The sequence below is a fragment of the Bactrocera neohumeralis genome, chromosome 6, assembly GCF_024586455.1.
Source record: "Bactrocera neohumeralis isolate Rockhampton chromosome 6, APGP_CSIRO_Bneo_wtdbg2-racon-allhic-juicebox.fasta_v2, whole genome shotgun sequence".
Classification (NCBI taxonomy): domain Eukaryota; kingdom Metazoa; phylum Arthropoda; class Insecta; order Diptera; family Tephritidae; genus Bactrocera; species Bactrocera neohumeralis.
In genome coordinates, this window is record NC_065923.1 from 49674740 (window position 1) to 49690366 (window position 15627).

Below are 15627 nucleotides of genomic sequence, written 5' to 3' on the forward strand. Positions count from 1 at the left end.
GATGCATTTTTGCCTTTATCGTAGTAGTACTGTAAAATATGCCGTATTTTCTCTTTATTTTGATCCATGTTTGCGACGCTATAACTCACGAACGACGTAAAAGAAACGACAATCAATCACAAAACACGTGTTAGCGCGTGAAATGTGCTTTCCAAAAAGGTATAGCATCACCCGATGCGACGAATAAAAATAGAACTACGCGCTTTCAGCGCCAACTAGCGAAAATACCGCAAGACTTTTTGACAACCTATTATAATATTCAAGTGACTGTTTGACGCCAATCGGAGATTTCAAGTGAAGCCAGGTCCTTCTCCACCTGGTTTTTCCAACGGAATGGAGATCTTCTTCTTCCTCTATTTTCCCCGGCGGGTATTTTGATTGAATTTGGTATCCCCGCAAAACTAATATGGCTGTATAAATTGACGTTGTGCAATATCAAAAGCTTCGTCAAGATCATGAGGTACCTCTCCCAACCAAGGAGGTTTCATTCATAGCCACTCCTTATCGCACATAAACTCTTATATAAACAAAAATAATTTTTAAATTTAATTTTGGTATATAGCACGCGACTTTTCAAAAATCGCAATATACTTTGAACATGGCAAAAAACACTTTGGTCAAGACCTCGATTGAGCTAACGTTACAAGGCATCTTCGGGGAGAAACGATTAAGCAGCTTTTTATATCTTTAAAACATTAACTAATTTTCGCAAATTATAATTCTGAATAAACTTTAAACTTCTTTATTAACATTTACAGCGTAATGATCACTAGAGTTTTCAAAATAGCACGGTCTAGACCCATTTCATTCATAACCAGCGCTAAACCATATTAAATTTAATGGCATGGTCACTTAGTTTCTGCAAACATCTCAAATGTTAACCAACATAAACAATTCGAAGTTAGCTGGAAAGTCGGAAGTTGGGGTTAGGGAAAAGAGGACTTAATTGCTTAAAATTTAATACTTCTGCCGTATTTATTTATCAATTGTCGTTATTGCACTTTAGTAGTTTTAAACATTATCGTTATATAGAAAGTGGGTGGGGTCATCATACGATTTCATCCATTTTCGCGCGGTCGAGCCGAGCGTAAACTTAATTTCGGCCAGCGCTAATTGATTCGCAGATTTATAGATTAGATTAGATTATAGTGGTAGAAGTTTGTTTTTTAATCCGGTAATTTTATTTGTGCTTTTGCAAGTTAAAATTGAAGACAAGAATATTTTACTTCCAGTCTATGCTAAATATTTCTTATAAAGAAAAAATAGTTTGGAAAGCATCCCATAAAAAACCGGGATGAATGTGGTGAGCTTCGCCATATGTATAAAGATTTTAGACATTCGATTATATTTTTGATAAGGTTGGAATTTTCTATAGATTTTCAACTATTATTTCCATTTTTTATTCCATAAAGAAGAGCGAGAAAAAACTTCACAAATTAATATTTCAATATCCGTATTCTGAAAATTACTTGTAATAAGTCAATCAAAAATCAACTGATTAATATGCGCAATTTCAACCCGGGTGCGAAAAACGCTTAAAAACTGTTTTCTCACATTGATCAGTTGCGATTTTGGCTTCGGTCAGCTTACACTCTGCGCTGCCTGGGCAATTTCATATGAAAATGTACGCGAACAGTTTTGAAGCTGATTTCTCGCTCTCGTCAGCTTTGCGCTCGTATCAGCTTTAGGCGTACGATCTGCGGGCACCCTTAGTGGCTTGAAAACGAACAGACAGTTAACCGAAATTCAAATGGCTCGTTATCGTGATCATTTATATACAAGTATATCGTCAACTAAATTGCAGAAAACGTAACTTCTCTTTTCATGAGTTTGAAGGCGAAGGAAAAACGTTAAACTTCATATTGAAACAAAATTTGAGTTTTGGTTATAAAATGATTATATTTTGGTTATCACAACCTCATATTGAAAAAATGGTTATGTATTTAATAATATATCTGACAGCGATTTTCATTTTTTTTTTATGATACGTTGTTTTGCATTTTAGGTGACGATATAAAACTCCACATCTATCTGTAACAAAATGTATAAAAATGTAGAATAAGAAAGCTTTGGATGTGGACATCTGTGTTTGGATAATTTATTGAACTGTTATTTGGTTCAAATATTACAGAAATAATTATAAAATTCAATTTAAATTTCATAACCTGTTTCTTCAATTTATCACCGATTATTTGCAATAATGTATGGTCCATTTAGAATTGGCAAATCCGACAGATTTTGGTGACATTTACTTGCTTAATATTAATATTCATATACCATATATGTATGTATGTACATGGCTGAGCTAAAACACCTTGAAGTTGATCATATATTTACTATTATTCAACACGAAATTATCTTTTTTTACTTGTTTTGGTATTTTATCATTTTATATTAAATGAAAAATTGGTTATATATCATTGTATTTAGTAATCGAAAGACAATAATATAGCAATTATAAGACGGTTGTCTAATACTGTCGATTGACAAAATACAAAACCGGTGATATCAAAGTGATAATTATTAAAAAAAACAGTAATTATTTTATGAGGTTGTATTTAAATTAAAAGTTTTGTTTAATATATGTTTAATGGTTGAAGCTTTATTTATTTTTTATTAGAATCGTTATTTGAATGCAATTTTTCTTGCTTATATACAATCACACAATATATGGTAAGAATAGTGATTTTTCGTTTGTTTATTTCTACTTAATATATATAAAAAAAATTATGATAAAACTGGAAATCGTTTGAGCTATCAAGAAGGTAATAAAGTGTTTTTTACATATTATCATTATACAAAACATTGCTACAATTTTTTTTTACGATAATCCAAAGGCGTAGCGTCCAGTTAATTACTTAATATTAAGCAAAACACGGCTATAATATAAAATTTTCTTACATATTTTATAGAAAAATTCTAATTTCTACAAACATCAAAACATGACTGGTTTGTCCTTACATTGATCTATCACGTATCCAGTGAAGCGTTTAAGGAACTTAGGATATTCGCGCTTGTAAACAGCGCGTAAAGCGGATGCAGGTGCCCAACCACCGGGATTCACTGTATTAAGCAAATAAATATATACAATATTATTAAAATTAATTACAAAACGCATTTCAAAACCTTCTAATACTTACCAACAGAGCAGTATGTGATTTTACAAGTTAATTCATCTCGGCTGAGGATATCGTTACTTGTTTTTCCAGGTGGTAAAAGCGTTTGACAAGCTAAAATCACTGTCAGAAATATGCGTACACATTTGCCATTTTTGGACTAAAATACAAATAAAATAAAAAATATAGATTTAAATAAATAAATTAATTAATCACATTTAATAGGCAAATTAAAATATGATAAAAAGTACTTTTATATTATCGGTATTTGTGAAGCAAACGGAGCAAGTAGATTAAGCAGATTCAAGTTAAGAACGTCTAAATGGAGTAATTTCAATTTCCAGTGTGTGGATTGTCAGAATATAACAAAATATGAGCGTGTTTTAGCACAGATAGCTCCAAATAGACTAAGTAAGATAATTTTTAAAAACAAAAACAACTTAGTCGGTGAAACCCATTGGAAAAGAAAGATAAAATAAGAATAATTAAAGGAAAAATAATTTACGGCGATCGAAGGTTGGAAAGAGGAAGTGGAAGAGGGGGTATTTGAATTTTTAAGTGTTAAATGGTTTAGCTCGAGTTCTATGGAAAAATGTTACATGTTAACTAATAAAAAGATCTAAAACATTTGTTTCAACACATTTTCTACATAATTAAACATTTAATTTATGTGAAAAATTGAAAACAAATAAAAGAATCGACACACAACACCTCTTCGTCGATTTCAAAGCTGCTTTTGACAGCACGAAAAGGAGCTGCCTTTATGCTGCGATGTCTGAATTTGGTATGCCCGCAAAACTAATACGGCTGTGTAAACTGACGTTGAGCAACACCAAAAGCTCCGTCAGGATCGGGAAGGACCTCTCCGAGCCGTTCGATACCAAACAAGGTTTCAGACAAGGCGACTCCCTTTCGTGTGACTTCTTCAAGCAACTTCTGGAGAAAATAATTCGAACTGCAGAACTAAACAGAGAAGGTACCATCTTCTATAAGAGTGTACAACTGCAGGCGATATCATTGGCCTTAACAACCGCGTCGTTAGTTCTGCTTCCTCCAGAATGGATAAGGAAGCGAAGCAAATGGGTTTGATGGTGAACGAGGGCAAGACAAAATATCTCCTGTCATCAAACAAACAGTCGTCGCACTCGCGACTATGCACCCACTACACAGTTGGCAGTCATACCAACAACAACGTCAGCCTTGAAATCCAACGCAGAATATCTCTTGCCGACAGGTGCTACTTCACACTAAGTAGGCAATTGAGAAATAAAGTCCTCTCTCGACGAACAAAAACGAAACTCTATAAGTCACTCATTATTATTGTCCTGCTATATGTTGCAGAGGCATGGACGATGACAGCATCTGATGAGCCGACGTTGCGAGTTTCGAGATAAAAGTTCTGTGAAAGATGTATTGTCCTTTGCGCGTTGAAGGAGTGTAGATCTCCTGCTAATAACCTTCTTTAATACCGCGGACGTAGCTAGAAGGTGTATGAGTGAGAAAGTTGCTCTCAGACTGCAAGCTTTAGCTCTTTGGAATGACTATCTTTTCTCTGTCACGTACCTTCTACGGGCTTTCTCCACAAGTGTGATCTTTTCCAGCGTCTTCTGCCATACAAAAATTCTCTAAAGCGGTACAACTTAGACTATGGTTTCACAGAATCACAGGCTTCTACATTCATCCGAAGTTGCGGAAAAGGTTGCTTCTTTGACAAAAAGTGATTTTTCGAACCGAATTGCTAGTCAGTTAAAGTTGACTTTAAGCACAGTTGTGGCTATAAGGAAACGATGCAAAAGTAATTGCTGCCTCTAACGTGGGAGGACGCTCACAATTGTTATAAAACGATGGAGCTAGACAAAGAGTGAGAATACACACTAAACCGGATAATACAACGCCGAAGAAGGCTGCAATCGCCGTGAATAAAAATATTAGCGAAGAGCTCAAATTTGTAGTAGATTACATAACAAAACGTTTTTTTTTTCATAATGCAGACGCACATTCACAATAAGGAATATCGCTTCATTCCTAACAGAAAATGTCTTTTCGCGACGATGACAAAAGCTGTCTGAAAAAATGTACGGGACCTCGGGCCACTTTGCCTGTGAACGCACTACATTCATGACATGAAAACCAAAAAACATGATTTTAAATGAAACCGGATGTAAAGACAAATTTACAAACATCACTAGGATGATTCTATAAAATTTGTTTGCATTCATACCTTATGACAAAAGTATGTATGCACAAACGTTTTTACAGAAACCTTTAATGACCAAAGTAAATAAAACAAGAAAAAATTTTAACTTCGATCGCACGGAAGCTATATTATCCTTCACAAATAAAAAAGTTTCCAAAAAACAAAAGTGTTTTTGGTCGATCAGTTTGTATGGCAGTGGTCCGAACAGGAAAAATTTGTTCGTGTTATGACTTATATTTTGACCAATTGTCGACTTGTTAGCAATAAAATTTATTTTTTCAGCCATTATTTATGACTGTACACCTTTTTCGCAAATAAAAACATCATGCGATTGTATTGTAAAATGAAAAAAAGGGTTTGAATATAAGCGAATGCGTGCTGCACATCTATTTAGTAATTTAAAAATATTTCTAAATTTGCCGACGACAGTAGAGAGAAGTAGTGTAGTTAGTGTAGTTATTTTACAAAGCGAAGCATTAAAATAGCTCTGTTAAGTCATTTGTAATAACTATTGATAATTTAAAACAAATAAATTTACCTATTTACTTAAATAGACGATTGTAATGGATATTTATACAAATAAGTAAATGTGTGATATTTACTTGACCAATCAAATATCGTTATGTATGCTATGTAGCTCACTTACTTCTTGTTTAGAATATTCCGTCGAGTTATTACATACAACCCACATGTCTACCGCGTCATCATCTAATCCATCTGTAATTTTGCGCATGTGAGACCAGAATAAGGCATCACGTTGACTGGCGGGCCAGATACGTTTATGCGTTTGTAAAAAGACAAATGTGTCTGGTGAAATTTTCTCTAATATAGTACAGTCTTCCAAGGTTGCTGTAAATTTTTAAATACACTGTTATATACATAAATGTTTCATATTTTGAGATTATATCCTTACTCTCCCATTCATTGCGAAATTCGGGCATGAAAAAGTAATGACACATTTCGCGTGCAGTTACCCCATTGACACTGTGATATGCTTTCAATGGGTCCATCACTAAGCCATTCACTTCCTCTTCACGCTTGTACATTTTTATTTCACCTTCATCTGCAAATATTTGCCAACCATTACCTCCTTGGCCAACTCCTTCGCGAGCATAATGTAACTGCTCGCGGCATACACGATCGATCTGCAAATTAAAACGAAATTTGTTAAAATATACCCAAGTAACATATACAACTCAGCCGAATATGTTTTTAATACATGTAACAGCAATTATAAGTTTAGTTATCATTATTTTTATTCACTTTAGTTTACCTCAGGCCAGAGAATGTGGCTTCTAGCTAAACCCCCGGTACCGAACTCATCTGTACTGGGATCATTTCCTTTTTGTTGAGTTTGATATGGCACATTGGCCAAAGTCAATGATTGTTGCGTCTGCAGTTTTAGTTTCGCACGAATCTGCATATCCTCTTCGATCTTTTCTAGTCCAGTTTCAACTGCATCAAAGAACTCATCTTCCGGCAAAGTGGAATGAGGACCCTCCTAAAAATTTTAAGCGAATATTTAATTATATAGGACAAAGAAAATGTATATTTATACCAATGCATAATATGTACATGTTTCATTTTTGAGATATTATATTAAAATATTGGGTAGTCGAAAAAGTCTTTTCGTATTTTGTCAATAGATGTCGTTGCAGTCGTATATCTCCAGTGCTAAAAATCACAATGTGTCATACCATATAGTGTTGAAAAGGTGAGCATCGGAATCCAAGCAAATGAATTAAACTCATACACTGACCGATATATTCAACATAAGGTTATTTGGAACAAGTAAGGAAGTGCTAAGTTCGGGTGCAACCGAACATTTTATACTCGTGGCGGATGTTCGAAAATTCTGATATTTATTATATAGGGGCTAGGCCAAGTTTATGCTCAAATTTATCTATTTTAGGCACAAAGATCCACTGTTATGAGTAAAACACGCTCTTTTATTTTCACTGGGATAACTCACATATATTGGCCAATATATGTGGTACAAAGTCACCGTGAAGTTCGAAAATCTCTATATTAAGTAAATGGGGGCTAATTGTTAAGAAGTATTAGTCCAATTTAACCCATTTTCGACATACAGACATACCATTATAAGAGAAGGATTATCCTTTAATTTCAGTTATATATGTATTATATCACACATTGACCGACATTTTCGATCAAAAGTCAACTATAAGCACCGGGGTCTAAATATTCGGTACCTAGGGTTTTAAACAGTTATTTATTAGACTTAAACAATTTTCGGTCATAGGGTGGCACATACTAAAGACATTATTCGTGCAAAGTTGTATCCCATTATATTAACAGCTTCTAAACATTGTGCTATATGGGAAGTAGGCGTGGTTGTTGTCCGTTTTCGTTAATTTTCACAATGTAACATAAAAATGTAAAAAGAATGTGACGTACGAAATTTTGTCGAAATTGGTTGGTCGAGTCCCGAGATGTGGGATTTCACCAAAAAGTGGGCGGTGCCACGCCCATCGCTCAATTTTCACTCCGGCTCCAATCTCTCTCATAACATCTCGGTGGTAGAATTTAATGTCTCTGGCGTATTTAGTTATTGATTTAGCGTGCTTTTAGTAGTTTTTAACAGTACCGTTATATAGTAACAGTACCACCCATTTCATTCTTTTTCACACTGTCGGTAGACTCGTACTCAGCAAATTTGGTTGTTGTAGCATAAGTGGTTTAGGAAATATGTACTTTAAACATAAAAAAAAATTTTCCCGCAGTTGCCCCTTGCTACTGCGATTCTATGTACCAGCTTAGTGTTAGTTATGGCACTTTATATGTTTTCGATTTGTGGGTGTGGCCGTGGTCTGATTACGCCCATCTACGAACTCGTAATTTTTTTTTTTTTTTGTATTAAGGAACGAACGTACCAAGTTTCATCAAGATATCTCAATTATTACTCAAGTTACAACTTGCACGGACGAACGGACGGACAGAAGACAGTCAACCGGATTCCAACTTTTCTCGTCAACCTGATCATTTATATATAAATAACTCTATATCTATCTCGATTAGTTTTAGGTGATACGTACAACCGATAGGTGAACAAAACTATAATACTCTGTATCAACTGGTTGCAAGAGTATAAAAACTAGTATAGTATATGGGAGTTGGAGGTAGTATCGACCCCATTTTATTTCTTTTTGCCAATACCACATACTATTAGCATGCCAAAAGCTCGCTGAGATTATTAAGGTACCTCACATACCATCACCGTATGTTACTCCATATGACACGGATGTCTTATGTTTGTTATATGGGCTTTTCGCCCTGTTTTATCCATTTTAAGCGCAAAGAAACACTGTTATCAATGAAAAAAGCTATGCCATTTCCGTTTAGATAACTCTCATGTTGGCCGATATATGCGGCATAAAGTGACTGGAAGTTCGAAATCTTTGTATTAGCTATATGGAAACTAAAGGAAGTATTGACCCGATTCAACCAATTTTTGACACAGTATCTATGTCCGGAAAGGATTACCCCTGAATTTCAATTATATATCTCACACATTGACCGAGATTTGCGGAAAAACTTTCGATACCTAGGGGATTGAACAGTTTTTGTTGAAGTTGAACAATTTTTGATCATAAGGTGGCATTTTCCCAAGGGCATTATTTGTGCAAAATTTTATCCCGTTATATTGATTGCTTCTTGATTTGTACACTGGAGTGGGAAGAGTCAGATATAATTTAAAATTGTGTTATATGGGAAGCAGTCGTGGTTTCAATCCGATTTCGCCCATGTTCGTACTGTTACATATGACATATGTAATGTGAAAAGAATGTCACATACCAAATTTGAAGTCGGGCGGGTGCCGAGATATATACTTCCACCTAAAAGTGGGCGGTGCCACTTACTTGGTCAGTTTTAGCCCGACTTCTGTTAAACTCTCATGTACCACCTTGATGTCTCTAGCATATTTACTTATTGATTTAGGGCACTTTTAGTAATTTTAACAGTACCGTTATATGGGAAGTGAGTAGTGGTATGCACCGATTGTTATCTATGTTACGTTTCCAGTTCTTCTTTAATGGTTAAACTAGGATGCCTCTTTAAATAGACTGCTTCAAAACGTTTCTCATACAGAGCACTCATTTTTTTTCTTACTTCACGGCACGACGTGACACATTAAGATCCAAAAAAACTGGCCGAATTGTATGCGTCAGTGAGCGCAATTGAAAATATATAATTTGCATACAAATAAAAACAGTTTTCCGCGAATTGCAAAGGAAAAACGTTATATTTTGAACTAACTGTAAGTAGTAGTACATATTATTGAACACAACTTTAAATGTAGACTCACTTTTGGGATGCTTGCTGTAGTATTTTTTCTTTTATACAAGTATGTTGAGTGTTTAATTAAATTTTTTTCATTTACATAGTTTCTTTTTAACAACATTTTCTTTAAATTTAAACAGTTATCAAATATTTTTACATTCAATTTTATTCTTCAGAAAGATAAATGCACATATTTAAACATACATATATGTATATAAATAGTTCATACGAAAAGAACGAATAATTTTGCAAAAAGTATTGGACAAATAAAATTCACATTTTTAGTAGTAAAGCCAACCGTGGACGACCAAAACTCTCTACTTACAGTACACAAATAACATTTAGGCAGAAGCGGTTACCATTTTGGACATAACTCTCTGAGTAATATATGGAATATGTGCGCTCTAACTACACGTCAGGTCGATCAGTGTTGCCATTAAAATATTTGTTGACTTTAATTAATCTGGAACTGGGCTTCCAAAAGAAACGTTTGTACTTTTGGTTATGTGCGTTAAATCAAACTATCATATAATCGTTCTGTCCATATTACTTGCAAGTTTTTGTTCGTGTTTAAATGTGTAATGTTGAATTAGAAACATGCCGATAAAGCTCGTCCATGGGAACGTAAGTATCCCTGATTTCGTTGATTTTAAAGCTGATTTCACAATTTTTATATCGAAAAACAGTGCACTCGCTTTTCACAAAAAATATATATGTACTTGTATATTGAAATTTCCGCGATTAAAACAATCATTATTTTTGTAATATTACTTTTGACTAGCGTTGGCAACCACAACTACCTATTTGGCGGTCAAAACTTGAACGTGTAGTGCATTTTAACTATTTATTTTTTCCATTTCTTCCAACAACGTTTACTTTTGTATACGGTTTACTTAAAATAATGCTAGCAAACATTGTTTTGGACTAGATCGGACGTTATAAGATACCTTGCCTAATTAGTTTACTTGGAAATCCACACTGAAATAAAATTAAGCACGTGCGCATGCGTATTGCTGACCTTGAAGCGCAGTGGTCCTCGTTTTTAATAAGTTAAAATAGTATATAAAAAAATAAAAAATAAAAACATTATTACTGTATATTTTTTCAACGGTCTGCAGCTGGGTGTTCGTGCCAAGCCCTTTAATTATACCGTGAACAGGGTATATTAAGTTTGTCACGAAGTTTGTAGCACCCATAATGAAGCGTTGGAGACCCTATAAAGTATATATAAAAATTATCAGTATGTTGAGCTGAGTCGATTTAGCCATGTCCGTCTGCCTGTCTGTATATATACGAACTAGTCCTTCAGTTTTTAAGATATCGTTTTGAAATTTTGCAAACGTCATTTTCTCTTCAAGAAGCTGCTCATTTGTCGGAACTGCCGATGTCGGACCACTATAACATATAGCTGCCATATAAACTGAACGATCGGAATCAAGTACTTGTATGGAAAACTTTCACATTTGACAACGTATCTTTACGAAATTTGGTGTTAGTTATTGTTCATAGAGATAATATAATATCGGAAGAAATTGTTCAGATCGGCTTACTATAGCATATAGCTGCCATACAAACTGAATACGTAGTTACTAAAAGATATGCACCTGTGAAGGGTATATTAGCTTCAACTCTCATTAATTAATGTTGCCTAACTTTTATCAATAACAAACAACTTTGTATATAACAATATATTATGCACATATGTATATGAATATATTCAAATCTATGTACATGAACATACATTTATATATAATTTATATACTTATGTATGTACAAATTACGTGTCGCGCTGTTTGTCTGGGGTAAATTTCTAAAATACTAGACCAATTTTAGTAAAATTTAGCACAGTGTGTCCAGTTTGATCTCACTTAAAAAGTCGGATAGTTTATATCTTATTTTTATTAAAAGTTAAAAACATTCATAAATTAAAAAAAAAAATTCAAATCATATACATATGCACGTGCTTTAAAAATTTATGTAAGAACCATTTGAATATTTTATTACTTAAAAAAAAACAAGAAAAAATGTTAATTCGGTTGCACCGAAGCTATAATATTCTTCACAAATACATACAAAATCTTGATTTGGATCGGTCAGTTTGTATTGCAGCTATATGCTCTAGTGGGACGGTCTGAACAATTTCTTCGGAGATTGTACCGTTTCTTTGGAGAATTATAGTACATGCCAAATTTTATGAAGATATCTCGAAAAAATTGACTTGATTCCGATCTTTAAGTTTGCGGCGGTATCGGCAGGTAGACAGACAGGCATGACTAAATCGACGCAGCTCGTTATGCTAATCATTTGTACAGGGTTCTCGGGGTGTAACCAACTTCAGACAGTTGCGCAGCTGCCGCACTGGAATCAGCTGTTTATAAATTTGACATTGAATGACAGTTCGGAGTATTGTTCACAAGTGTACAAAAGCGCTTTGCCAAAAGTGAACGCAAAAAAAAGTGTTCTGCGAAGGAATTCAAACGTAATAGTGTGTGATTGCTTTATATTTAGCTGGAAAATCACAGCCATCAATTGTTCGTAAGCGCAAACACTTTAATGTGAATAATGTTTTTGTTTATCGCACCAACACTCGTTACAATGATACTGGTAGCATCGCAAAACGCTATGGAGGTGGTCATCAAAAGCCTGCAATGTCACGTGAGATGGTTCGGAAAGTGAAGAAGCGACTTGAGCGAAATCCACGACGAAGTGCCAATCAAATGGCTAAAGAACTGAAAATATCTGACCGCAGCATCCGACGCATATTGAAAAATGAGCTCAAGGTCAAGCCTTACAAGTTCCAAAAGGTCCATGATCTCACACCGAAGCAGCAACAAGTAAGACTTGAGAGAGCGAAGCAGTTGCTTCGCTTGGCCGAAAGCGGTCAAATTTCGAACAATGTGTTTTCTGACGAAAATTTTTTTCCAACTGAGCAATTCGTAAACTCTCAAAACGATAGGGTTTACTTGACCGACCGTTCATACGAGAATCTAAGTCATCAGTTGGCCACCAGAAGGCAGCACCCGCCAGAAATAATGATTTGGGCCGCTGTCACTGCAGATGGGCGCTCTCCAATTGTTTTCATCGAGCCTGGCGTCAAAGTAAGCGCGACATATTATCGGGAAAGTGTCCTGGAGGCTGCATTAAAGCCGTGGGCAAACAAACATTTCGGTCGCAAACCATGGACGTTTCAACAAGACCCAGCACCGTCTCACAAAGCGCGAGTGAACCAAGAATGGCTGAAAAACAACGTTCCGAACTTCATTACGACCACACAATGGCTCTCGAATTCACCAGATGCGAATCCAATGGATTATTCTCTCTGGGCCATTTTGGAGAGCAAGGTCCGAAGTAAAAAATACACCAGTCGCGAGATGCTGAAGAAAGCCATTGCCCGTGAGTGCGCCAAAACACCGGCAAGTCACATTCGAGCAGCTTTCGATTCGTTTTTTGACCGTCTCAAGGCCATAGTTAAGGCAAAAGGTGGTCATATCGAGCAAAAGTGAATTGGTTCTGAATTTATGATTATTTTCACACATTTTGTACTTTAAAATAAATAAAAATAATTTTCCAAATCAAATTTATGGTTTTTTTAATTGGTTACACTTCGAGTGCTCTGGACCCTGTATGAACTACTGCGATCAAATTGAAAGGTGAATTTTTAATTTATACTTCGCGTTTTTCGAATCGGTAAATTGTTTTTCTGTAACTTGGTAGTACTGTTAGTGACATCTATGCTAAATTTCACGTCAAAATATTCATAAGTATTTGAGATACGCGTCGTTTTGTGAGTCTCTAAAAAGTGAATTCTTCAATTTTTGCTATGTCTGAATTTATTGAACAAAGAAGTGCGATAATGCACCATCTAATACTGCATTGGTTATTCGAAATGATTCACCATATTTTCAACTAATATCGTACCGCAACCACCACATTCGCCTGATTTACCCTCGTGTTACTTCTGGCTATTCAGTAAATTAACAAGACCACTCCGAGGACATCATTTTGACTCAATTGAGGATATAAAAGCTGAATCACGACCGAGGATTTTTCCAAGTGCTATGATAACTGGAAAATTCGTTGGCATAAGTGTATTGCAGCGGGAGGGGACTACTTTGAAGGAGATGGACAAAATTCACCTTTCAATTTTATTACAGTAGTATATTTTACCGTATATATCAGTCAATATGTAAGAAATTTTAGCAAATGTAAAATAACATATACTTGTAATATTGGATATAGTTATCACAGTTTAATGCAGAAAAATTTCGAAATCGGTCCACCAGTTACCTAACTCCTATTTACATATGTATTACATATACCATTTCGTTATTTTAGAAGGCTTTACAACGAATATGTTGTTCAGTGTGTCAGCTATATTCATAAAATTGCGTAGAAATATGTTCTCGAGTTTACTTAACCAATGTCAGAAATTTAGGCAACCAGTCCAGATCCTGAATATGAATGATTTTCAACATAAAAAAATTCTCAGAAACATAAAACAAATACATCGACTCAAAAATAAGTGTATACCTAACCTATGCGGATATTTCGAATAATGCATGCTGAAATCTAACGAAACCTTTTAATACCTTTAACAGGGTATATTGCGTTTGCCATCATTTGTAACACCAATAGGGAAACGTCGAAGAACCTATAAAATATATACAACTGTGTTCGAAATAATAGCAGTGGCTTGTGAAAATTATAACAATGTTAGTTTTACACTTAAAAAATTGCACTCATTTAATTTTTTTATGCCAGAACATGGACCCAAATATTGCCACTCTGGGTTAACATTTTTTTTGATACAGTTATCACATTCTTTGAGTCCCGTTATTTTTTATGCTGCGTATTTGCTTTTTGCTGTGATTTAAAATAGCAGTGTAAACGAAATAATCATTTTGTTTCAAAGAATTTGATTGAAATGCGAAAATTGTAATTAATGTTAATTCAAACAAAAGTTCATTAGTGAATAGATCGCTCTTTAAATTTTAAAATATATGTCTTTTGTAAAAATGGGCCGAGCCAAACATTGCTCTAAAGAAGAACGAAATCTCATTAAAAAAATGTTGACGGAAAGAAAATCTTACAAGTTTATCGAAGATTTGCTCGGATGTTCTGCCAAAATGATTGCGAATGCAAAAAATGGAAACAAAATCCCGAAACAAGGTAAGGAAAGTTGTGGCTTTGGCCCGAGAAAAGCCATTTTATACCTCAAAAAAAACTTAAAGATCAGTTAAACCTTAGTGTTGCTGCGTCAAAAATAAGAAAAAAGTTGATAGCAGCTAAAGTCTATGGCATGAGCCCAAGAAAGGTGCCATTACTTAAGCCCCGACATGTGCAGGGCAGAGTTCAATTTGCGGAAGACCACCTGCATTGGTCAGTCGAAAAATGGCGCAACACATTGTGGTCCGATGAAACAAAAATTGTTTTATTTGTTTCCGGAGAACGCCGACAGTATATACGAAGGCCAATAAACGCTTCATTTGATTCTAAATATGTTTTACGGACGGTAAAACATGGAGGTGTCAAAATCAATGTATGGGGGTGCTTCTCTTACTATGGTACAGGCCCGTTATTTTGGATTCAAGAAAACATGGATGCCAAATTGTACGTTGAAATAATGGAGTCGACTAAGCTAAGCTACCACACGATGAATGAAAAATGCAGTTGAAATGGGTCTATCCACAAGATAACGACCACAAACATACCAGCAGGTTGGCAAAAAATTGGTTTGCTCTAAATGGAGTTGAGGTTATGGGTTCACCGAAACTTAATCCAATTGAGAATCTTTGGGCAGAGGGCAAAGAAGCTATAGGGAAAGAGAATCCGAAATACTAATTGTTTAAACTTTATTTTATATTATTACAATGAATTAATTGATTTTTGATGTAAAATCCTCAATATTGCTATTATTAATCACAGCTGAAATTTTCATTTACAAACTTTTTTATTTATTTAAAGAAGAACTTTACCTTATTCTTTAAAGAAATCATATTTCTTTTAAGCTTG

General features: G+C 34.8%; 1 protein-coding gene across 2 annotated transcripts in view; it reads right to left on the reverse strand.

Moving 5' to 3' along the window:
• Window positions 1–2074: 2074 nt before the first annotated feature.
• LOC126761181 (ceramide transfer protein) overlaps window positions 2075–15627 on the reverse strand; it is a 29243-nt gene continuing 15690 nt past the window's right edge. The window contains exons 1-6 of one of the 2 annotated variants that reach the window (XM_050477140.1): window positions 9641–9751; window positions 6587–6814; window positions 6227–6458; window positions 5960–6162; window positions 3141–3276; window positions 2075–3063 (exon numbers count right to left, since the gene is read on the reverse strand). In XM_050477140.1, coding sequence (XP_050333097.1) covers window positions 2936–3063; window positions 3141–3276; window positions 5960–6162; window positions 6227–6458; window positions 6587–6814; window positions 9641–9736 — 1023 coding nt within the window. In that variant the 5' untranslated portion in view covers window positions 9737–9751 and the 3' untranslated portion in view covers window positions 2075–2935. Of the gene's footprint in view, window positions 3064–3140; window positions 3277–5959; window positions 6163–6226; window positions 6459–6586; window positions 6815–9640; window positions 9752–15627 lie in introns of those variants that run through there. The other variant, XM_050477139.1, reaches the window with a different exon arrangement.